The 25,859-nt window shown below is 37.4% G+C and overlaps 1 protein-coding gene across 5 annotated transcripts in view; it reads right to left on the bottom strand.

The window, feature by feature from the left end:
• The window catches only part of LOC135100472 (eIF-2-alpha kinase GCN2-like), an 88,103-nt gene that overhangs the window by 14,265 nt on the left and 47,979 nt on the right, over positions 1 to 25,859 (bottom strand). For 3 of the 5 annotated variants that reach the window (XM_064003410.1, XM_064003411.1, XM_064003412.1), the window contains 6 exons: positions 22,361 to 22,484; positions 16,368 to 16,553; positions 14,247 to 15,489; positions 12,575 to 12,820; positions 12,018 to 12,172; positions 194 to 339 (listed from right to left, as the gene is read on the bottom strand). In XM_064003410.1, coding sequence (XP_063859480.1) covers positions 194 to 339; positions 12,018 to 12,172; positions 12,575 to 12,820; positions 14,247 to 15,489; positions 16,368 to 16,553; positions 22,361 to 22,484 — 2,100 coding nt within the window. Of the gene's footprint in view, positions 1 to 193; positions 340 to 9,044; positions 9,262 to 11,052; positions 11,169 to 12,017; positions 12,173 to 12,574; positions 12,821 to 14,246; positions 15,490 to 16,367; positions 16,554 to 22,360; positions 22,485 to 25,859 lie in introns of those variants that run through there. The other 2 variants (XR_010268721.1, XM_064003413.1) reach the window with 2 other exon arrangements.

Raw genomic sequence — 25,859 nt, 5'->3', positions numbered from 1 at the left:
TGGCTACTTTAGTGCAGGCTAAGATGGATAAGCAATTCACAGACAATATCTTAACTATCTACTTTCCTTCTTGCTGAATGTTTACCTATGTACATTAAATCTGCTTCTAAGAAGGCAGCCAGCACATCTGAAATTAAAATAGATGTATTGAAAATCACTTCTATCATATGGAAAGTGAAAAATATATGCTTACCAGCCACTATCTGGGAAACTTCTACACGTCCAGCAGCCACCAAGTCCTTCACATCCTCCACACAGCCCACAAACTTCTCCAGGAACAAGCTCACTCCTACAGCAGCTGGCAGTTCTCCAGTCTTCTTTGCAAACACTAATTTGCTCCTAATTCAAGATTGAAAACATCAAATTATCACTATCAGGCTTATATACACAGTGTACCTGAATGTACAATCACTGTTCCTGCTCAAAATAAAGGAATCCTTACAGGACAGGAAATCCCCATGATAATGAGATCCATTTTAAGGAAGTCATTAATGAAGTAGTGTCATGATAAGAGTATATATGTTTGAGTGTAAAAATATTCTTCACACTTTTTCCAGCTTTGATATTTTTATCTTTTTAATGTAGGAGGGGCTCTGGCCTACAGAAGCAAAAATGAAAGAAAAAAATGCCCAGTGAAACTGCCATTCCCTAAAAAGGGCAGTCCAAAAACAGTAAAAAACTATTTGGAAAAAGTGCCATAAAACCTCCCTCTTCAAAGAGTTTAAGTCATATGCAGGAGGAAATACAGAAGTAGGCAGGGAGTTATAGAGTTTACCAGTAAAAGGGATGAAAGACTGACAATACAGGTTAACTCTTGCACTGGGGAGCTGGACAGAATAGGGGTGAAAGTAGAAAGCCTTGAGCAGTGAAACCATGAGAGGGGGAAGGCAAGCAGTTAGCAAGATCAGAAAGCTGTTCTCATGAAAGTGGCAATAAAAAATTGAAAAAAGACATCTTGTGCCAAAATAGAGAGTAAAGGCATTAAATTAGAGAGGAAAAGTTGTTGTGATGAAATGCTTCTGATTCCACCCTGTTTAACCTGTAGAGTGTTGTGCTTTGTCAGATAGGGGTCTCTTCAGGTTGCATTTTTTTTTTTTTTGTATATATATATATAAATATATATATATATATATATATATATATATATATATATATATATATATATATATATATATATATATATATATATATATATATATATTATTTATTTATTTACCTCATAAAATGAGAAAAAAATAACAAATATATATATATTATTCCCATGCCATGGATGGAAGTATGGCTACCATGCAATTTTGATTCTTGGATTTTTTCCCTTCCCAGAGCTGATGATATCAGACTAGGGATGCAGAATTTTATTTTTTATATTTTTAAAGCTTTTATCCTCACCTTAACATGCACTTTCCATAACCTTATGGTGTGTGTAATAAATAAGTACTTCTTTACATTACAAATACCTATAAATAAACAAGAGCTGTCCATTTAAGAAAATAGTTGGATGTGTATTCGGCAACACTTGCAATTCTCAGAGAGAGAGAGAGAGAGAGAGAGAGAGAGAGAGAGAGAGAGAGAGAGAGAGAGAGAGAGAGAGAGAGAGAGAGAGAGAGAGAGAGAGAGAGAGAGAGAGAGAGAGAGAGAGAGAGAGAGAGAGAGAGAGAGAGAGAGAGAGTATAGTAAAACCTCCATAAACCAAACTATATGGGGCAAAGTGGCTGACAATTTATCCAAAAATTAAATTTATTCGATAATACAAGATTTGGGCCGGTTTCTGTGTACTTCAAAATGTATGTTTATTGTTATATACAGCATATTTGTTAGCACATTATAAGCCCCAAGATAGATATTAACAGCATATTTTGTTATTACACACTATACATAACAAACAACTGGGTTGCATTCAGTTAGTAGGAGGAGGCAGTACAGTAGGAGGAGGCAGTAGACACCTGCTGAAACGATAATTACTCCCAGTGAGGTCTAAAGCACTGTTCAGGGGGTGCTGTGAACTTATCATTAAACCCAGCTGTGACCTCACTGAACGTTTCCCTTTGTGTCTCACAACACAAGGGGGCAGTCACAGTCTACCCTCTATAGACAACTCTCTTCCTCCACACAAAACTACAAGCACCTAATAACACACACACCCTTCACTCAAAAATTTTATAATCATCATGGCAACTCCTACACCAGCCTCGGAGTCCCCATTTGGGGAGGGGACCATAAATGTCCCCAGGTTGGACTGCCTTTCTGTCGACGACCCTAAGTGTCTTGACACCCCCCTCAACTTTTTCTTCATTAACTTCTGCAACATTCGTGGTCTAAGATCTAATTTTCAATCTGTAGAACACCACCTCTCCTCTTCTAAACCTCATCTTCTTTTCCTCACTGAAACTCAGGTGTCTGAGGCAACTGACAGTAGCCCCTTTTCTGTTCTCTCCTACTTTCTCTATCCTCATTTTCGATCCAAAGCTGAATGCTGCGTTTATGTGCAAATGACTTAACCTGCTCTCGTGCCCACGCTCTTGAATCTTCCGAGTTTTCCACCATCTGACTACAACTACAGAGTCACTCTCATACTAAATTTATTTGTGCTGTATACCTCTCACCTAACTCTTCTGATTATAAGAAATTCTTTGACTACAGTAAAATCCCACTTATCCGGTATCAACAGGACCGCCGACATGCCGGATACTTGAATATTGCCGGATACTTGAATAGAAGTGAAATTATGTCCACAATCACCACCCTACACTCACGCATCTTATCATAACAAAGATCAGCTGATCTTAATCAGCAGCTGATCTGATCAGCTGCTTAAGTGTAAGCACAACACGCTTCCTCTTTTCTACAACTTTAGGCATGATGAAGGCGTCAGGTGATAAACTGCACACGCGGGACTGAGTCACTGAGTAAACACAGTGCAGTGGGCCACAGGTAGCGAGGAGCAGTGCGCTCTGGTGGCGAGGGGACAAAGTATGCCTCGCACGGGAATTTTAATCGATTTTATGAGTACACATCGATTTTTTATTGATTTTAAGGCTCGGGGAAAAATGTGCCGGATACTTGAAGTTGCCGGATACTCGAATACCGGATGAGAGGGATTTTACTGTACTTAACTTCCAAAGTGGAGCACATTCTGACCCTCTTCCCTTTTGCAGAGATCTCCATTCTTGGAGACTTCAATGTTCACAACCAGCTTTGGCTTTCCTCTCCCTTCACTGACCATCCTGGTGAACTAGCCTACAACTTTGCTATCCTCCATGACCTAGAGCAATTGGTGTAACACCCTACTCGTATTCCTGACCGTCTTGGAGATACACCCAACATTCTTGACCTTTTCCTGACCTCTAATCCTTCTGCTTATGCTGTCACCCTTTCTTCTCCGTTGGGCTCCTCCGATCACAATCTCATATCTTTATCTTGTCCTATCGCTCCAATCCCTCCCCAGGATCCCCCTAACAGAAGGTGCCTCTGGCATTTTGCCTCTGCTAGTTGCGGGGACCCGAGGAGATATTTTGCTGATTTTCCTTGGAATGACTACTGCTTCCGTGTCAGAGACCCGTCTTTGTGTGCTGAGCCCATAACAGAGGTGATAGTGTCTGGCATGGAGGCGTACATTCCTCACTCTTTTTCTCGTCCTAAACCTTCTAAACCTTGGTTTAACACAGCTTGTTCTCGTGCTATACATGATAGAGAGGTGGCCCACAAAAGGTACTTAAGCCTTCCATCACCAGAATCTCATGCACTTTATATTTCTGCCCGGAACCATGCCAATTCTGTTCTCCAACTAGCCAAAAACTCCTTTATTAACAGAAAATGTCAAAACCTTTCAAGATCTAACTCCCCTCGTGATTTCTGGCATCTAGCCAAAAATGTCTCCAATAACTTTGCTTCTTCTTCTTTCCCTCCTCTATTTCAACCAGATGGCACCACTGCTATCACATCTATTTCTAAAGCTGAACTCTTCGCTCAAACCTTTGCTAAAAACTCTACCTTGGACGATTCTGGGCTTGTTCCTCCCTCTCCTCCACCCTCTGACTACTTCATGCCACGTATTAAAATTCTTCGCAATGATGTTTTCCATGCCCTCGCTGGCCTAAATCCTCGGAAGGCTTATGGTCCTGATGGGGTCCCTCCTACTGTTCTCCGAAACTGTGCCTCCGTGCTTGCACCTTGCCTAGTCAAACTCTTTCAGGTCTGTCTGTCAACATCTACCTTTCCTTCTTGCTGGAAGTTTGCCTACATTCAACCTGTTCCTAAAAAGGGTGACCGTTCTAATCCCTCAAACTACCGTCCTATTGCTTTAATTTCCTGCCTATCTAAAGTTTTTTAATCTATCCTCAACAGGAAGATTCTGAAACATCTATCACTTCACACCCTTCTATCTGATCGCCAGTACGGGTTCCGTCAAGGCCGCTCTACTGGTGATCTTCTGGCTTTCCTTACTGAGTCTTGGTCATCCTCTTTTAGAGATTTTGGTGAAACTTTTGCTGTTGCCTTGGACATATGGAAAGCTTCTGATAGAGTCTGGCACAAAGCTTTGATTTCCAAAGTACCCTCCTACAGTTTCTATCCTTCTCTCTGTAACTTCATCTCAAGTTTCCTTTCTGACCATTCTATTGCTGCTGTGGTAGATGGTCACTGTTCTTCTCCTAAATCTATTAACAGTGGTGTTCCTCAGGGTTCTGTCCTGTCACCTAGTCTCTTCTTATTCATTAATGATCTTCTAAACCAAACTTCTTGTCCTATCCACTCCTACGCTGATGATACCACCCTGCACTTTTCCACGTCTTTTCATAGACATCCAACCCTTCAGGAGGTAAACATATCACACACGGAAGCCACAGAACGCTTGACTTCTGATCTTTCTAAAATTTCTGATTGGGGCAGAGCAAACTTGGTATTGTTCAATACCTCAAAAACTCAATTCCTCCATCTATCAACTCGACACAACCTTCCAGACAACTATTCCTGCTTCTTGAATGACACTCAACTGTCCCCCTCTTCTACACCGAACATCCTTGGTCTGTCCTTTACTTATAATCTGAACTGGAAACTTCACATCTCATCTCTAGCTAAAACAGCTTCTATGAAGTTAGGTGTTCTGAGACGTCTCCGCCAGTTTTTCTCACCCCCCCAGCTGCTAACTCTGTACAAGGGCCTTATCCGTCCATGTATGGAGTATGCTTCACATGTCTGGGAGGGTTCCACTCATACTGCTCTTCTAGACAGGGTGGAATCAAAAGCTTTTCATCTCATCAACTCCTCTCCTCTAACTGACTGTCTTCAGCCCCTCTCTCACCGCCGCAATGTTGCATATCTAGCTGTCTTCTACCGCTATTTTCATGCAAACTGCTCTTCTGATCTTGCTAACTGCATGCCTCCCCTCTTTCCGCAGCCTCGCTGCACAAGACTTTCTTCTTTCTCTCACCCCTATTCTGTCCACCTCTCTAATGCAAGAGTTAACCAGTATTCTCAATCATTCATCCCTTTCTCTGGTAAACTCTGGAACTCCCTGCCTGCTTCTGTATTTCCACCTTCCTATGACTTGAATTCCTTCAAGAGGGAGGTTTCAAGACACTTATTCAGCAATTTTTGACCACTGCTTTGACCCTTTTATGGGACTGGCATTTCAGTGGGCATTTTTTTTATTAGATTTTTGTTGCCCCTGGCTAGTGTCCTTCCTACGTTAAAAAAAAAATAAGTTGAGCAGCTTGTGTTACCCGGGACACCCAATCCTCAACTGGACACTCTCTTTACACAGTGAGGGTTGCCCACCCAGGTGACTTGAGTTACCCAAACTGAGGAGGTGGTGCACTCTGTGCTCTGATGACATCACAACAAAAATGGCCTCCTAACCATAATCATGTTATACTCACTCATTTATTGCAGATGACTACAATACTGTCTGTATACATGCAATGAAATGTACTAGTAAGTAAAGTACTGAGTCTTAAATATATAAAAGAATGAAAATAAAGGAAATAGGATGAGTAATGAATGATATTAGTAATGGATCTTCACCAAAAACTTCATCACTGAGGACAGCAAGTGCTCCATAATACAAATTGCCAAGTGGATAAGGGTCAACCATATGTTTACTGCTGCTGAGCTGGGTAGGATGTGACTGTTTCCATGGCAACATCGATGATTTGTTTACAATATCCCAGGAGGCACCAAAAACCGTTCAGTTAGGCCACTTGGACAACTCAGGTTGCCTGGGCTTGGCTTATTATGTACTCAAGTGGAGCTGCGCAGCATTAAGTGATCATTTTTTGTTTACGATCTATGCAGTCAGTTCCCTACAGAAAATAGTTAGCAAATGACAAATTAAATTTTTGTGTGTGACAGTGAAGAAAATATGCAGGTAACACAGCAATACAGGGCTACTTTTTAAACATACATGACAACTCACCAACTTCATGATGACTACCCAGTGTTCCCGCCACTCCTGTAAATGTCACTTTAGATTATACAATATTCTTTCTAAGTGATGTCAAACTTTTGAGTGATGAAGGAGTGAGAGCTGCAGTGAGTTGCTATGTATATTTAAAAGTAGCACTTAGCAACCAGTGTACAATGGAACCTCATTCTATAACTTAATTTGTTCCTGAATATCGTTCAAAATCCGAAATGTTCGAAAATTGAAACTATTTTCCCCAGAGGAATCAGTATAAAATGGATTGATCTGTTCTCAGACACCAGCCTACATTGTCTTAGCAGCTTATGACAGATGCTCCCACAGCCAAGATGGCTGCTTCACAACATCTCCAGCTCAGAAATTATTTATCCAAAAAGGATGTATTGAATCAACTTAGTGACACAGAACTCATAAGAAGATACTGTTTAGACTGTGCAGGTATTCTCTTTGTCACCAATTTAGTGAAGGAAGTCTTATAGAGTGGCACAAAGAGGAGTAACCCACTTACCAACAAAATAAAGGTGATCATAACACTTAGACATTTTGCTGCTGGGAAAAGCTACTGGAAAAATGCAGTTGTGCAGTAGTGATGGCACTGGGGGTCATCGAGTGAGCCACAAGTGGCTCAGTATTATTCCTGAGAGCCAAAAACTGTTTATTTACATTGAGGCTTTTCAACAGGATAACATTTACCTTATTTTAAAGATTGAATTACTATCTTACACTCTGTCTCTCCTCCATATATATATATATATATATATATATATATATATATATATATATATATATATATATATATATATATATATATATATATATATATATATATATATATATATATATATATATATATATATATATATATATATATATATATATATATAAATAAAATAAATATTCACAGAAACTATAAATTAGTACTAAACAGCAGCTTTTGCTGTCTTTTTAATATTTGAAATCAAGTAATTTTGTTTAAAAAACAAATTATGGTACCACAACCAAAGCAATAGTAAGTTGAAAATTTTGTTCAAAAACCAATTTGTTCGAAAAGGGAGGTGTTCGGTAATTGAAGTTCCACTATACAGCTAAAAAGCAGCACTTAACAACCACTGTATTGCTGTGTTACCTGTACATTTTCATCACTATTACATACAAAAATTTAATCTGTCATTTACTAACTGCTTCCTGTAAGGATTTGACTGCATAGATTGTACACAAAAAAAATATCACAACTCCTAAAGGGCAGGTGGCATCTACATATAATTGATGCAATGTAGACAGCAGATAGCATCTATAGTTGACTTGCACTTTGCAGGCTTAATTTCAAATTTGTGTGAATTTTTGGGCCTGCGAACTTTCTTCTCTCACAATGATGTCTCCCTCTGAGCCTCAGTGTCCTGCAAACCATAGTGATAGTTACAGGATGAAATAATCATTCCTCTTCCTCTGCTTCCTTGGATGAGGATAACCGGCCAATGACTTTCACTCCACATAAGGGTAGATTTGCTCCAAAGCAACCACTTGGTGAAAGTGCTATTGGGAGAGAGTTGGAAGTTATTCTCTCAAGCCTCAAAAGTGATTTTATCAAAGAAAAATAAAACAGTAGTAGACTGTGTTTTGCTCATGTACATCTTCCCAGCCACAACAATTACAATTTTCTTTTCCTTGCATGTTATAAGTGACAGACAGCAATACTATTTCCTTTAGGGTGTCTACAAAATGACAGATTTAGGCATTTATGTGAGTGAGTGACTGAGAGATACTAGTGAGGGAAGCAGATAAAATAGGCTTGGGGCCCCCCAGCTGGGGCCCCAGCCAGGCCACCAAATGGAACGCAACTATCTCAACACAGGCTGAGAAAATGCTGAAAGTTACTCCATTTCGTTACTTCACCACAGAAACACCACATCACCTAGATAGTTCAGTTTTACAGAAGACTGAAGAGGAAGGATTGATAAGTGTGATGCTATTATGTTTTAAGCAATTGGTCAAGGCAGATTTGAGAAAGTGGTGATGGAAAATTACCTATTTCTATTTCTATCCAAGCTTGGAGGAATGTCTGTGAGGAATATCCCCGTCCTTTAGGGGTTAATGCTGTGCGGCGCCACTTGAGCATGTAGCTATTTGAGGTGGGAAGGAAGGAGGTGGAGGCCCAACCAGGCATGTGGCTCCCACAGCACACAACTTACACATTAATTTCTCACAAAATAAAGAAAACACAGCATATATGTATAGAGTATTTTTGAGTTACTTGAACTATCAAATCCAGAAGTATGTACCTTACTTAACTTGCAGGACATCTTGTATATTGTAAGTCAGGCATTCTGTAACTTCCCTATATGAAATGTTCAATTCCCGAAGGGTTGGACATCTCAGAAAAGATATGGAAAGGTGCAGAAGAGAATAGGACAATCAACTGTGTTCAGATATATTAGATATATTTTATATATAGTTTTTTACATATATTTTTCAACTTTATACTGTAAGGCATATACTTTCATAATAGATATTTCAGCATAAAACTGGATAAATAAAAAAAAAATATTATATATATATATATATATATATATATATATATATATATATATATATATATATATATATATATATATATATATATATATATATATACCAAAATGGGAAGAGGCTAAAGAAATTAAAGTTGGATTGAAGAAAAGAATGAGAAAAGCTATGGAGGCAGCCCTCATAACAACTAGGGAAGTCATTAACCACAGAGAAGGTTTAATCAGGTGGGCAGGTAATTCCGCCAGATTGGCCCTCAGGTCAGGTACAAGGAAAATCCCCAGTAAAGGCTCGTCACGTAGGCGGATAATGCCACCTGACTAGGAAAATAAAATTAGGTGAGGTACACGCCAGGATGGCAATACTCTGTACGAATGTCAAATGAGAAAATTTTGTATGTTGTTATAAAATTTTGTATGTTGTTATAAATAGTGTGTTTTCACTCATGTAAATCAGTCTCTGAGGATGGCTATTCAGCCGAAACGTTAGAAATTAAAAGAATCCTAACTCCTCCCTGGGTTTTTATACCCCTTCCTAAGCCCAACTACTTGTCAACATGAACAGTTCACATATATATATATATATATATATATATATATATATATATATATATATATATATATATATATATATATATATATATATATATATATATATACAAGGCAGCCAGAGCCAGAGTGATATAAGTGACCTCATGGCCAAAATTATTACTTTTATTGCACTGTCTTTCCCAACCTTCCTACCATGACGGGAAAGAGCAAGGATGTCAGAATGGACCTCCCAATTGAGTCAAAAATCCATCCAAGTGAAATTATCTAAGCAATCTTCTTCTCATGTTTGAGTGATAGCTATGAGTTGCTGGGGCCAGAGAGAAGTAACTCCCTCACCACAACAAAGTGGGAAGAGCCACCCAATGATGGCTCATGTTGCTAGCTATGTTTCACGCTGGGACATTTCCTCACCCCTACACCCCCCACATCTCACACTCTCCCTCCCTCCAGCCTGCTTACTACCCTTGAATGACAGACTTCTGACTTAATTTTGTTTTTACACAATACGTAAGCCTTTTATTATTATGAGGGACAACAGCATATCCCCTGAGGAGCCAGAACACTCCAGAGGAAGAAATATGGAAAAAATATTGCTAAAAGACAAAGAAGCATGGGAGAAGTCTACATCAGCTTTGGAAGCATCAGATGATTTTATTATTTCCTTACATTCTATTATCCTTTATACCAGTATATTTTCATAATGTTTGTTAGTTCTTTTGTTTTAGTTTCTTGCTGATTATTTTTTTTAAGCTTGTGTCATTCTCTTCATCTGTGGTCACATTAGGAATAACTTGTATGTTGCTTACATTTTTGCTTCATAAAAGTGATGAGTTCACTGAGAAGATTTTTTAATGGTTGTGATTCCCCTATTAGCACACAGAAAGTAAAACAACTTGAGAGAATAAAGGAAATAAACAATGTGTGGGCACTAGATACAGTTTTAATGTAGTTGAGTGTTCCTTGACAAAATCATATAGAAGAAAACTGCAGTCACCTATTTATTTTTAATGATGTAATTTAATTGTAACTTCATAATGTAATTCAACTAAATAGTTGTAAAGGGAATAAATTACTGAATATTTTTATACCAATCATTACTTTCTAACTCAATCTATTGAAGAGATATAAAATTTTGAAACTTGCAAAACTCGCAGTATTTTCATATTTTCTTTATTTTTGGGGGCTTACATCACTCTGGCTGTAGATGCCTCATTATATATATATATATATATATATATATATATATATATATATATATATATATATATATATATATATATATATATATATATATATAGTACAGTAGGGTATGCAACAATGCAGTCATTATAACATACAACTGCAATAACGCTCCAAAATTTTAATAAATATTTAATTGGGAAAACGAACCAAAACTGTAATAACAGACTCACCACTAGTGCAAGCACTGGAATTTTAATATATATTTAATTGGAATAATAAATAAAAACTACCAAGATAAACTTGCCATTCATGCTGGCACTGAAATTTTAATAAAAGTTTAATCAGAATAACAAAATAAGCCTCGTAAGATTAACTCACAAGGTATGCAAGCTGCTGATCACCTATCACACACGTCCCTTCCTCCTTTTTTTCTTTCCTCTCCCTTTTTTCTTCTTTTCTTACACCCCCCTCCCTGTAACCTCTTCTCCTCTTATCTGTCAGAGGGATAAAGAAATAAAATCTCTCTCTCTCTCTTACTCTCTCTCTCTCTCTCTCTCTCTCTCTCTCTCTCTCTCTCTCTCTCTCTCTCTCTCTCTCTCATTTTATGTAATTTTTGCTTCATCATTTCTCACTCTCATACACAATTCCATTTTCATTCTAAATTCCCTCTCATTCTATTTAGCAATCCTTAGGATTATTCTTATTTTCACAGAGAGAGAGAGAGAGAGAGAGAGAGAGAGAGAGCTCTGACTTTGGCAGGATTTACTGTATGTATATGCATGATGCTGCCAGTAGGTAAATGTGACCTATACTTGTCAAAGCAGTGCAAAATTCAGGGTGATAATACACAAAACTTGGGATGGTAAGAATTTAAGACTAGGTGTGAAACTCAGGATGATACTACACATATTTGTTGTGTTGTCTCAAATTTAGTAGTGCAAATGTGCTCATTTTTACGTAATTTTTGGAAAATTGTGCATTTTTATATTATTTTCTGGTTCCCTGGAACCATTAATTTTTTTCCATTGGCTCTTCAGTCTCCATAACGCACATTCACCATAAGGGCAGTCAATACAGAAGCATGTATCATGACAGCATGTATGAGTGGCAGCAACAGTGTATGTGAGCAAGAGAGAGCAGCAAGTCAATTAGCGAGGCTGTTACAAATCTAATCAAGGCTCCAGATGCATGGTTTGAGTGAATAGACTATTGCATTTTTCCTCATTACAATCACCCCTCCCCCTGCTCTCTCTCTCTCTCTCTCTCTCTCTCTCTCTCTCTCTCTCTCTCTCTCTCTCTCTCTCTCTCTCTCTTTCTCTCTCTCTCTCTGAAAGAAGACTGACCTGTGCTGGTGGATCAAATGTTCATATGAACCTCCCTGAGCAAGGAGATCTTGGGTTACTTTCCTTTTCCTGTTGACATCCATCAAAAACTGCCACATTACTCCACAATACAGACTGGCATCTGCCACCATGAGTGGACGAAGGCGGATCTCAAACTATGAAATAAAATAAACAATTTTCAGAAAATAGAACAGCATTTTACATCCTTTATCTCACTACACTACAAGAAATTGAAAGAAAATGTTGGACAACTGTATTTACTGCACAGTCTATTCTCCTAAAACAATTGCAGATAGTGTACTTCCCCATATTTTTTTTACATTCTCATGAATATTCATGGAAATGGAGGATAGGATCCTATCTATTTATATACCAGACTGACATCCCTGCTAAGCCAAAGATGGAAAGGGAAGCTAAGGAGTGGTGATGCTGAAACACATCCCATTTTCTAGTGATTTACATTTCATGAACCTGTACTATGAAAACATGATGATGCACAATTTTTCAATACATCCTTTAAAGTGAAGATAAAATGGATGGGCATAAAAACATCTCACCTTGACTCCCATAATTACAGATGTTTCTCTGATTTCCATGAGATGAGCCAAAACGCTCCTGAGAGTTCCTGCCATGGTCCTGCGGCGTGAGCTGAGACCTTTGTTCTGAAGGTTGGTCACAACATCTTCCAAGGGACCATCCATGTAGAGAAATCCCTTCAGTGTTTCAGTTGAGGACTTGGACACACCAAGAGCACACATGTACTCTATGAGAGTGTCCAGCATCATTCTGGCTGTGTTCCATTCCTGTAAAATGGTTAATAAACATGCAATAAAACTAAATTAAACTAAACTGAAAATAATATTACAATTAAACATCTATAAACTCAGCATTATTATATAAGCTATCTGACTCTAAAATTTAGGTTGCTAATTCTAGTTTCTTCAGTAAAGAAAATAATGTATACTTTTATTATAGTGTTCTCACCTCTTGAGCAAGTTTCCAGCACAGTATCATTCCACCACATACCCTTTAATCATCAATAATTTTATTATACTTAACCCCCGAAAGCCTAAAGACCAGGGACGTTGATGTAAATCCCTTCTCTCAGTGTGGCAATGTTTTGACATTTTCATGGAAATTATAAATTTCACAGCTCTGACTGAATTAGTAGCTTCAAATTTATCCATCCTTCCTTAATCTTTCACAAACATGGAGTCCCTGAGTCATGTTTTTTCTGTGGTGGCGTACTGAAGAAGAGTAACTTTTTTTTTCCTGCAGCAGACCTGTGTGTTGAACTCTACCTAGTATTTACATAGTGAGTGGCTATTCTTCCTTGTCCTTCTCACTGATAACCTTACTTTACTACATTTTCACAATGGTCACCAAATTTGTGGCTCACGTGGTCTCCCTTACATTTTCTCATGTCAGGAGCAGGTTTATGAGCCTGGTTGCAGAAAGTCTGGTTCTGAATCAGAAGCAGAAAAAAAAAATTTGCAATCTTATCATCATGACATTTACAGAGACACTGAGTGAGAACACAGTAGTCGCACAAAGGCCTAGGAACCACGGCAACTAAAAATCACCACATGAACTTCAAACGAGAGCAGGAAGAGGGAAACTGGAAAATCCATCACCCACCCTTTAAGGGTTAAAAAATAATCTAATTATAGATGTAATCTTTATCACAGAAATTAAATAAATTTCTATAACAATGGGTCTAATGCAACCTTGCCTCCAATTGAATGCATTTGTGGTGGGGTAGGTAGACAAGCTGCATACACAAAACCAGAACCATAACACCCATCACATTATGGTTAGTGAAGGATGAGGGAGATCCAGAATAACAGTTATAAAGCAAGTGCAACTTTGCCACAAATTTCTCTCACTTTTACTTTTGCTGAATATTTTTACCTCTGTAAATAAATGTCAATCTAAGTTTTCAATAATACTGAATGCACCAAGACTGTATTCCCACATCTTGCATATTGCCCTGCCTAATGGTCTGTTGTATTTCATCCCTGTTCACATACAAATGTTAAATAGTTAACTAGTACAACCAGAGTACATGTACCATAAATCTGCCATTGTCAAATCCAGTGGTTCTTAAACTGGGAACTGGTATATAGTACATCGTCCTTCATCATTTAGAGATGTATGGTGATGTTCAAAAATTAATATTTTGCAATTTAGTATTTAAACACTTAAAAACAAACCTCATTATAATCTTACCTTTAGAAGTGATAAAACTTGAGGATGTAACTGTTCATTTATTCCACAGTAAGTTAGTATGATACGAACTAAGTCCATGTGGCCAAGACGAATATATACTTCATGACTTCTCCTCTGTAAAACTTCTTGTATGACATCTTGAGCAACAAGAAGTACCCTTGCTGAAGACTCTGGTAGTTCCCTCTTTGAAGAAACAACATCAAAAGAACATTCAAAGGATTCTCTTGGATGGATTCCTGATACCTTGAATGCTCGCTGCACTCGGTCAATACAATATCTCCTGAGAGACATTATTTCATTTCTTGCAACAAAGCGAGCAAAAGGATACCTTAACTCATACTGGGCTGATATCAACTCCCCTTTGTTTGTCATGAGTGTAAGTAGATTATCTTTGTCTGTATAAAATGATCCTTTGGGAATATAAAAAGAGTTTGGAACCCATACTGCTCCATGAGCCTTAAATATTGCAGCTATCAGTGATTGTAAGTAGTCACCCTTCCAGTAGTGCCAGTGATCTGAAGAACATTCATGTCTTACTTCATATGTTGCTTCTAATTCTGGCTGAGCTGAGGGTTTAAATACAAGATTAAGAATTTTCTGGTAGTCAGAAGATCTAACATTTTGTAATCTGGCTTCCAAAGTTGCTACAAACTTCTGTTCTTCAGCAGTTGGAGGAGGCAAAAGTGGTGACTTCAAAATTTCTGTTGTAGAAGGTCTTGCCTGAGGATCTTGTTGGAGCAGTAAATGTATCAAGTCACTTTGTGATGAGGATTTCCTCTTAGGGAAGTCTTCAGGCAGAATGATGTCTGGTGATCTTAGGTCTGAGAGAACTTTGACTCTCTCCATACCTGTTGTTAGAGGAGGATATACCATTTCAAAGAAAATTATGCCAAGGCTGTATATATCAACCTTGTTAGTGTAAGTTACTTTCCCAGTTACTTTAGTGATTTCCGGTGCAATGTATAAAGTAGTACCCACTTGGCCAGTTAAAAAAGTATCTTTGCTTTCTTCTACATCAGATTTAGATATCATACCAACAGTTGTTTTTGCTTTAATTGCTGCAGTTGCAAGTCCAAAATCTCCAATCTTTACATGATCAGTGGAATCAAGGAAAACATTGCCAGGCTTCAGATCCCGATGAATCAGGCCTTGAGAATGTATGTAGTCAAGGCCATTCACCATCTCCCTGAAGAGCCTCCACATGCGATCAATATCAAGGTACAGACCATTGTCGATAGCTTGTCTGTTGAAAGAAATGCAAAAAAAATTAATAATGTTGAAAGTCTACACACACGACATAATCCACACTTTTTGTAATTTCAATGCCTGAAATTCCAGCATGAGCTTAAGTCTCCATTTGTATTAGGTAAATATAAAGAAAAGTGGTACAATAACACTTCAAAGGAACAGCAGCCAAAAAAACAGGAAACAACAGGAAAATAAAGTAACTGAAAATAATCTATAAAGGTATTCTGCAAAATTATGGAAAGATTAACAGTAAATTATGGAAACTTGTAAGAATGAAATAGTGTAGATTGATGGAATTGCTAAAAACAAATACACTACAATAGTTTGGACACACTGAGAGGATGACAAATGCAAGTCAAATTGTGGATCTTAGTCAGAGTGGAAGGTTGCCAGGAAGACTGAAGGATAATGCTGAGGAGTAAATGTGTGAAAGATATGCTAATAAAGTGGGAAGGCTTGAATGAATCAACAAGAGTATATGAAGAACTTGAAATTTATGAAGAATTTGGTTTGCTGTGATACTTCCTTGAACTCATATAGTGTTTTACCAACATAATGTCCACAATCTACATAAAGCCTCTTCTTTTTCTGTATATCTCCAACTTCATGCAGGGTCAATGCTTTCAACACCTCTCCTGACAGTTGTTTTTCAATCAAATCTTCCTTTATAAAGTCCCTCTACCTTCTCTTTCATTTTTCTTCCTCTTCCATCCATTAAGCCTCAATCCACCTTAGGTGATCTACAACTAGGTCCAACATGACGGAATTTTGCTGTATGTGAATATCAAATAAATTCGTTTACAATCTCATCAAAACATTACAACAGCAACTTCAAGTTTCCTCTTTGAGGAAAGGACCATAACCATGCATTACCTCAACGTGCTCTTTTCACAAAGCTGCATCTGAATGTAGAGAAACTTCAGCTTCTTCACTCTTGCTAGAGCTGGAGTTGACAGACTGCCATCCACAGAGTCATGCTTTGGTCCTGACTGGGCCTGCTCCTCCTTGGATGACTGGAATTCTATGTGACTAGAGTCTCCAGCCTCCTCAAATGTTGGCCTGAAGTTATAATCCTCAAATTATAAAGTGATACACAAAAATTTGTTTAATGGCATTAATTAATTCATATTTCCCCATTTACCCTTATTTCATTTTAATTATCTTTCCAAGTTAATCTCTTAAAATGGAATCTTTAAAAGGACATTCGACATGCACCTTTCCTTAAAAGTGTGGTGAACTACTCAGCATTTACATCAGCTGCCCCATAACCAATGGGGGAATCACTTGGCATAAATACACTCAAATATGTAAATGAAAAAAAAAAAAAAAAAAATATATATATATATATATATATATATATATATATATATATATATATATATATATATATATATATATATATATATATATATATATATATATATATATATATATATATATATATATATATATATATATATATATATATATATATACAGTGTTACCTTGACTTACAAATTAAAATCATTCCATAACAGAGCTCATAACTCAATTTGCTCTTATGTCAAATCAATTTTCTCCAATGAAATGAACTGAAATGCCATTAATCCATCCTAGCCTCCCTAAAAAATACCCAAATTTTATTACTACACGTTTTTAACTACAGTAAACTGTTGATATAACGAACCTCTGTTTACTGAATTTCTGGTATAAGGATCCCTTTAAGGGTATCAAATGCTCATTTTATTTTATGAAACTGTTCATATTTCAAAACTATTGAATGCTTGCTTTATTTTACGAACATCCTAGATCTTAAAATGTAGGAGAGTTGGGCCAACACACAGTCAACTAGATGTTAGAAAGAAGAACTGTGGCTGTGTGATAGCTAGTGAGTGACCTTGAGTGATGTATCTCTCTCTCTCTCTCTCTCTCTCTCTCTCTCTCTCTCTCTCTCTCTCTCTCTCTCTCTCTCTCTCTCTCTCTCTCTCTCTCTTAACTTATTTGAGAGAGAGAGAGAGAGAGAGAGAGAGAGAGAGAGAGAGAGAGAGAGAGAGAGAGAGAGAGAGAGAGAGAGAGAGAGAGAGAGAGAGAGAGAGTGTTGCATCACTGGCCATCAAGGTCATTAGCTGAGACACACACAACTCTCTCTCTCTCTCTCTCTCTCTCTCTCTCTCTCTCTCTCTCTCTCTCTCTCTCTATCTGTGTTTGTGTGTGTGTGTGTGTGTGTGTGTGTGTGTGTGTGTGTGTGTGTGTGTGTGTGTAATTTATCTGAGAGAGAGAGAGAGAGAGAGAGAGAGAGAGAGAGAGAGCATCGAATCATCAGCTATTGTCATGGTCACTATCTGGTTGTCACACAACCATAATTCATCTCTCTCTCTCTCTCCCTCTCTCTCTCTCTCTCTCTCTCTCTCTCTCTCTCTCTCTCTCTCTCTCTCTCTCTCTCTCTCTCTCTCTCCATGTGTTTGTTATATCAAGGGTTTACTGTAAGAAAATGTATTTATAAATAATAAATGTATAAAACACATGAAGTGAATGATTAAGACAAGAAATGCTGGGCAGATGTTGTGGCACTTGCTGTACCAACTAGTGGCAGCATAGCTAAAGCTCACTCATACCTCAGATTTTGGGTTGCAACTGAAAGCAAAAAATCATTCAAGTGACAGCTTGTATCTTGAAAAACATTGTGTTTAATATATATATATATATATATATATATATATATATATATATATATATATATATATATATATATATATATATATATATATATATATATATATACTGTGGAACCTTGGTTACTGAACATCTCCCTTTCCAAACAACTCGGTAGCCAACAAAAATTTTAGCTCTCAATTGCTTCAGTTGCCATACCATAATTCGGTTTTCGAACCAAGTTACTTGATTTCAAATGCTACAAGATGTAGCAAAAGCTGCCATGTATTACTAATTTAAAGTTTCTATAAATATTTCCTTTGTTTTTATATATTTGGAGGAAAGACACAGAGAGTAAGACAGTAATTCAATCTTTGAAATAAGTTAAACATGATCCCTCTGAAGAAGTTGAAGAACTTCGATGTATACAAAACAAGGTTCAACAGTCAGGAGTAATCCCAAGCCTCCTATGGCTCTCTCTATGACCCACAATGCCATCACTACAGCACAACCACATTTTTTCAGTATCTTTTCCCAGCAACAAGATGTCTAAGTGTTATGATCACCTTCATTTTGGCGGTGAATGGGTTGATTTTCTCTGTCACTCTGTAAGGTTAGGCATTCTCTTTGTTACCAATCAAGTAAGAGTACTTGATTGGTGACAAAGAGGATACCTGCATGGTCTAAACAATATCTTTTGATGAGTTCTGTGTCACTAAGTTCATTCAATACATCCTTTCTGGATAAAAAAAATTTCTAAGCTGGAGATACCGTGTAGTGGCCATCTCACCAGTGGGAGCAACAGTCATTGCCTGCTAGGACATGGTGGATGGGTGTCTGGGAATGGATTAATCTATTTTACATTGATCCCTATGGGGAAAATAGTTTCAGTTTTCAAACATTTCTCGAACTAATTAAGTTCGAGAACCAAGGTTCCACTCTCTCTCTCTCTCTCTCTCTCTCTCTCTCTCTCTCTCTCTCTCTCTCTCTCTCTCTCTCTCTCTCTCTCTCTCTCTATATATATATATATATATATATACTCGTATATATATATATATACAGTGGAACCTTGGTTACTGAATGCCACGCTTTTCATAGAAAAATGTTTTTGAACAAAATTTTGAACTCATAATTGCTTTGGTTGCCATACCATAATTTGGTTCTCGAATAAAGTTACTTGATTTGAAATACAGCGTTCCCCTGCTACTCACAGGGGTTACATTCCAAAGCCTCCTGCAAAAAGCAAAAAATCCAAAAATATGGGAAACCACCCATACAAGGCTCTGCCTTGTTTATAGTTCAAGCCATAAAATATACATTTCACACTTATTAAATACATTTTAAATTCATTTTAACACAATAAAAGCAACTATTATAAGTACATAATATTCTAATTTAAAAAATACAATATACTGTGAAATGAAAAGGGATTAAACTAATATATACAGTAAACCCTCAATATAATGAACCTCTATTTACCAAACTTTGGGTATAATGCTCCCTTTAAGGCTGCTACCTGCCTCTTCCCCCCCCCCCCTCTCTCTCTCTCTCTCTCTCTCTCTCTCTCTCTCTCTCTCTCTCTCTCTCTCTCTCTCTCTCTCTCTCTCTCTCTTTTTCTGTTAACTCATCTGAGAGAGAGAGAGAGAGAGAGAGAGAGAGAGAGAGAGAGAGAGAGAGAGAGAGAGAGAGAGAGAGAGAGAGAGAGAGAGAGAGAGAGAGAGAGAGAGAGAGAGAGAGAGAGAGAGAGAGAGAGAGAGAGAGAGAGAGAGAGAGAGAGAGAGAGAGAGAGAGAGAGAGAGAGAGAGAGAGAGAGAGAGAGAGAGAGAGAGAGAGAGAGAGAGATGAAGGATATGGGGAGGGATGGAGAGGGTAGGGAAGGGAGAGGGAGAGAAGGGCAGGGAGGGAAAGGAAGGGAGAAAGGGAGAAACACAAGAAGGCTGACCAAGTGCCATCACCTGAATGGGTGTTTGTGTTCAAACTGGAGGACAAAATTTGTTTGCCAACCCTGTTCAAATTGAGAGTTGTTCAAACTAAAGGATGTTCAAATCACAAGGTATGACTATAATCACTGTATATATATATATATATATATATATATATATATATATATATATATATATATATATATATATATATATATATATATATATATATATATATATATATATATATATACATACAGTGGAATGTCAGTTACCAAATACCTCCCTTTCCAAACAAATCGGTTTTTGAACAAAATTTTTTACTTGCAACTGCTTCAGTTGCCGTACTATAATTCGGTTTTCAAATAAATTTACTTGATTTTAAATACTAAAAGACACAGCAAAAACTGTCATAATTGATAGTTTCTATAAATATTTCCTTTGTTTTTATATATTTAGAAGGGAGACATAGTGGGTAAGACAGTAATTCAATCTTTGAAATAAGTTAAAGGTGATCCAGTTGAAGAACCTCAAACAAGGTTCAGCATTCAGGAGTAATCCTGAGCATCCTATGGATCTCTCTATGACCCACAATGCCATCACTACAGCAGGATGTCACCTTCATTTTGGCAGTGAGTGGGTTGCTCCTCTCTATGTCACTCTGTAAGGCTTCCCTCACTTGATCAGTGAGAAAGAGAATACCTGCATGGTCTAAACAATATCTTTTGATGAGTTTTGTGTCACTAAGTTCATTCAATACATCCTTTCTGGGTAAATATTTTCTGAGCTGGAGATGTTGTGGAGCAGCCATCTTAGCAGTGGGAGCGCCGGTCATTACCCGCCAAGACATGATGACAGGTGTCTGGGAACGGATTAATCTATTTTATATTGATCCCTATGGGGCAGTTAGTTTCGGTTTTGGAACATTTCAGATTTCGAATGGCATTCAGGAATGAATTGAGTTCAAAAACCGAGGTTCCTCTGCATATATATATATATATATATATATATATATATATATATATATATATATATATATATATATATATATATATATATATATATATATATATATATATATATATATACATTTTTTTTTTTTTTTTTTTTTTTTTTTTTTTAAGGTAAGCAGGGATACACCAGACTTCCTTCTTCATTTACTGCAGAAGAAAGTCTGGTGTATCCTTGCTTATCTTAACTATAACTTAGAACCTGTTCTATCTTATATATATATATATATATATATATATATATATATATATATATATATATATATATATATATATATATATATATATATATATATATATATATATATATATATATATATATATATATATATATATATAAAATGTTAAGTTTTCTTATGTAAGTGAAAATATAATTCCTTTATTTTGCAAATAAATCACAAAAGATCCTACTTTTCAACAAAAAACTAAAGCAGCTATCTTAAACAACTTCATACAATTTTAAATACAGTAAATCCTTGATAAACTGAACTAACTGGGGCTAGATGCCTGACGGTTTATCCAAAAAATTTGGTTTATAAGATGGTCAGAATAGCATCTTATAAACTGACTGAGGGTTGATTTATACAGTGATGTGTTGGTGACAAGTATGTTTAAAATGGGTGGCTTCTTTTCATGTTTTTTTTAATGTATAAATAATAGGGTAGATCAAACAGAAGTATTTTGACTGTGCTGTACTCACCAAACAAGGAAGGGATGCTGTGTTGCCATGTTGAGAAGTGTTGCTATGAGATGAAGGGGGAGGAAGCCAAGTGATGCACATACCACCAGACTACACCAGATAACTACACCAGCCATATACTGAGCTGTGTTCTTTTGGCCCGGCCCAGGCCCAGGCCCACACCAGTGGTCAACTTACCCAAGGGATACACACAGCATCACCAGCATGTTCAGTCAGCTTTCAAACTCGTCTGATAAACCGAACGTGTTGTCAGTTTACCAAGGGAAGTTCAGTTGGCACAAAGGGGTTGGTTTATCCGAAATTCAGTTTAATGAGGTTCAGTTTATCGAAGGTTTACTGTGCTATGATAACTTATATCAAATCAGTCGAAATAATAATGGCCGAATAATCTTCAGAAGATCTATTTGCGACCAGATGCTAAAGTCAGGCGGAAAATGAAGTGTGGAATCTAATATTTTGTATTACATGATATAGTATCATTATATTATGCCACAAATATTACTAATTCACACATAATTACATGATCTATGGCAACATCTTGTTCTTGACAGAAGTTTCATTAACACAAGAAGAACTGACACAATATTCTCTAAGTTAACTCACCTCAAACTTTCCATCAGCCAGTCATCTTCATCTTCATCACTCTCTTCATCAAAGTCAGTAGAAGAATTTTCAGGCTGATGATCACAAAATACAATGCTGCTGCAGTCTGACTTTTCTGCTATTGCTGAAACAATTGTCAGTGATGTACCACATTTGTTGAACAAAGAGTATAATAAAAATCCTTAAAATAAAAATATTGTTAGAAAATAATTTCATGTTAATAATTTCTACAAAAAAAATTTTGACATTCTCTCTTGAGCACATCTTATGGTTAGTTCCATATACAGTAATATGATTCACTTTTCATTTCACTTCTTTTTGCCATGGCTTCTCCAAGCTACCATAAAAACTGTCTAACTAGGTATAAAATAATTAATTATAAGTTCATTTTAACACTGAGACTATTTTTAGTTGATTGTAGTAATATTCTTAGAGACGCTTTATTTTTACACATAATCATTCATATAAAAAGGTAGGTAGCAGCTTAGATTTCCTCTTTAACTCCTCGAAATCGTCAGTCAGCCAGGCCTCATTACTGGAGGATATTTGAGAGCTCACATATGGGAATTATGGAATCTGTTGTAAAGAAAATTGCAAATATGGGAATTATGGAATCTGTTGTAAAGAAAATTGCAAAAGAACTAAAACTCCAATATTATGGAGAGTAGGATGGAAACCATGTCCAGTTCTGTCCTGTCATCCACTCATTTCCTATTATTCATCAGTGATCTTCTAGCCAGACTTTTTGTCCTATCCACTCCTACATTGACAATACCACCCTGCACTTTTTGTCTTTTCACAGACATCTAGTCCTTTGTGAATTAAACAGTTCACACAAAGAAGCCACAAAATCCCTGATTTCAGGTCTCTATAAAATTTATGAATGAGGCAAAGCAAACTTAGTGTTGTTCATTGTCTCAAAAACTCAATCCCGTATATCAACTCAAGACAATCTTCCAAATAACTATCACCTCTTCTCCAATGACACTTACCTGTCCCCTTCTTCTACAATGAACATCCTTGGTCTCTCCTTTACTAATAATCTAAACTGGGAAGTTCAAATCTTATCTCTAACTAAGACAGCCTATATGAAGATAAGTTTTCTGAGTCACCTCCACCAATTTTTCTCACACCCCCAGATGCTAACTCTGTCCATATATCAAGAATGTTTTACATGTTTGTGGGGGGTTCCACACATACTGCTTTTCTAGACAGGGCAGAATCAAAAGTATTTCATCTCATCAACTCCTCTCCACTACCTGACTGCCTTCAACCTCTCTCTCATTGCAATAAAGTTTCAACTCTTGTTATCTTCTACTGCTGTTTTCACATTAACTGCTCTTCTGATCTTGCTGACTGCATCCCTCTCCTCTTCCTGCAGTCTCACCACGAAAAACTTTCTACTTTCTCTCACTCCTATTCTGTCCACCTCTTTAATGCAAGAGTTAATTAACCAGCATTCTCAATCATTCATCCCTTTTTTCTGGTAAACTCTGGAACTCCCTGGCTGTGTCTATATTTCTTCTTTCCCATGACTTGAACTCCTTCCAGAGGGAGGTTTCAAGATACTTATCCTTCAATTTTTGATGACTGATACCACAGTGGGCAGGTTTTTAATTTAATTAATTAATTTATTTATCTATTTCATTTATTCATTTATTTATTTATTTTCTATTTTTTTACTTTATCTATTTATTTTTTTGCCTGGTGTCCCTCTTGAGGGAGAGAGAGAGAGAGAGAGAGAGAGAGAGAGAGAGAGAGAGAGAGAGAGAGAGAGAGAGAGAGAGAGAGAGAGAGAGAGAGAGAGAGAGAGAGAGAGAGAGAGAGAGAGAAAAGAAAGACACCTCCACTAGCACAAAAGCTGGTATAGGTGTTGCAATGTCACACTCATAAACAACACATGATCTCCCAGCCTTGTGCACTCGCTCTGCTTTCATACAGTCTTACTTGGTAAATAATGAGCTATGTTTACCATACAAATAAGTCATTACAAATAAAAAATGTGGTAAAAGGAGAACTTATGTTACATTCCTGTATTAAATTGTGACAGTTCATCTTTCTCTATACATTCACATGCTTCAGTTCCTGTCCTGGAATAAAACTAACTCATAAAACACCTTTGTAGCTTATCTTTTGTCAGAATAAATACTCAATAGAATTATTATGGTGAAAATGGTAAATAAACCAGGGTTGGCATTACACTTGCCGAAACGATAATTACTCCCAGTGAGGTCTAAAGCTCTGTTCAGGGGGTGCTGTGAACTTATCATTAAACCCAGCTGTGACCTCACTGAACGTTTCCCTTTGTGTCTCACAACACAAGGGGGTAGTCACAGCCTGCCCTCTAAAGACAACTCTCTTCCTCCACACAAAACTACAAGCACCTAATAACACACATCCTTACTCGAAAATTTTAAAATCATGGCGACTCCTACACCAGCCTCAGAGTCCCCATCTGGGGAGGGGACCATAAATGTCCCCAGGTCGGACTGCCTTTCTGTCAACGACCCTAAGTGTCTTGACAACCCTCCTCAACTTTTCTTCATTAACTTCTGCAACATCCGCAGTCTAAGATCTAATTTTCAATCTGTAGAACACCACCTCTCCTCTTCTAAACCTCATCTTCTTTTCCTCACTGAAACTCAGGTGTCTGAGGCAACTGACAGTAGCCTCTTTTCTGTTCCCTCCTACTTTCTCTATCCTCATTTTCGATCCAAAGCTGGATGCTGCGTTTATGTGCGCAATGACTTAACCTGCTCTCGTGCCCACACTCTTGAATCTTCCGAGTTTTCCACCATCTGGCTACGACTACAGAGTCACTCTCATACTAAATTTATCTGTGTTGTATACCTCTCACCTAACTCCTCTGACTATGAGAAATTCTTTGACTACTTAACTTCCAAAGTGGAGCACATTCTGACCATCTTCCCTTTTGCAGAGATCTCCACTCTTGGAGACTTCAATGTTCACCACCAGCTTTGGCTTTCCTCTCCCTTCACTGACCATCCTGGTGAACTAGCCTACAACTTTGCTATCCTCCATGACCTAGAGCAATTGGTGCAACACCCTACTCGTATTCCTGACCGTCTTGGAGATAGCCCAACATTCTTGACCTTTTCCTGACCTCTAATCCTTCTGCTTATGCTGTCACCCTTTCTTCTCCATTGGGCTCCTCTGATCACAATCTCATATCTGTATCTTGTCCTATCGCTCCAATCCCTCCCCAGGATCCCCCTAAGCAAAGGTGCCTCTGGCATTTTGCCTCTGCTAGTTGGGGGGACCTGAGGAGGTATTTTGCTGATTTTCCTTGGAATGACTACTGCTTCCGTGTCAGAGACCCGTCTTTGTGTGCTGAGCGCATAACAGGGGTGATAGTGTCTGGCATGGAGGCGTACATTCCTCACTCTTTTTTTCGTCCTAAACCTTCTAAACCTTGGTTTAACACAGCTTGTTCTCGTGCTATACATGATAGAGAGGTGGCCCACAAAAGGTACTTAAG

The sequence above is a fragment of the Scylla paramamosain genome, chromosome 5 (assembly GCF_035594125.1).
Source record: "Scylla paramamosain isolate STU-SP2022 chromosome 5, ASM3559412v1, whole genome shotgun sequence".
In the NCBI taxonomy this organism is placed as follows: domain Eukaryota; kingdom Metazoa; phylum Arthropoda; class Malacostraca; order Decapoda; family Portunidae; genus Scylla; species Scylla paramamosain.
This window is presented reverse-complemented; position numbering and strand designations above follow the sequence as displayed.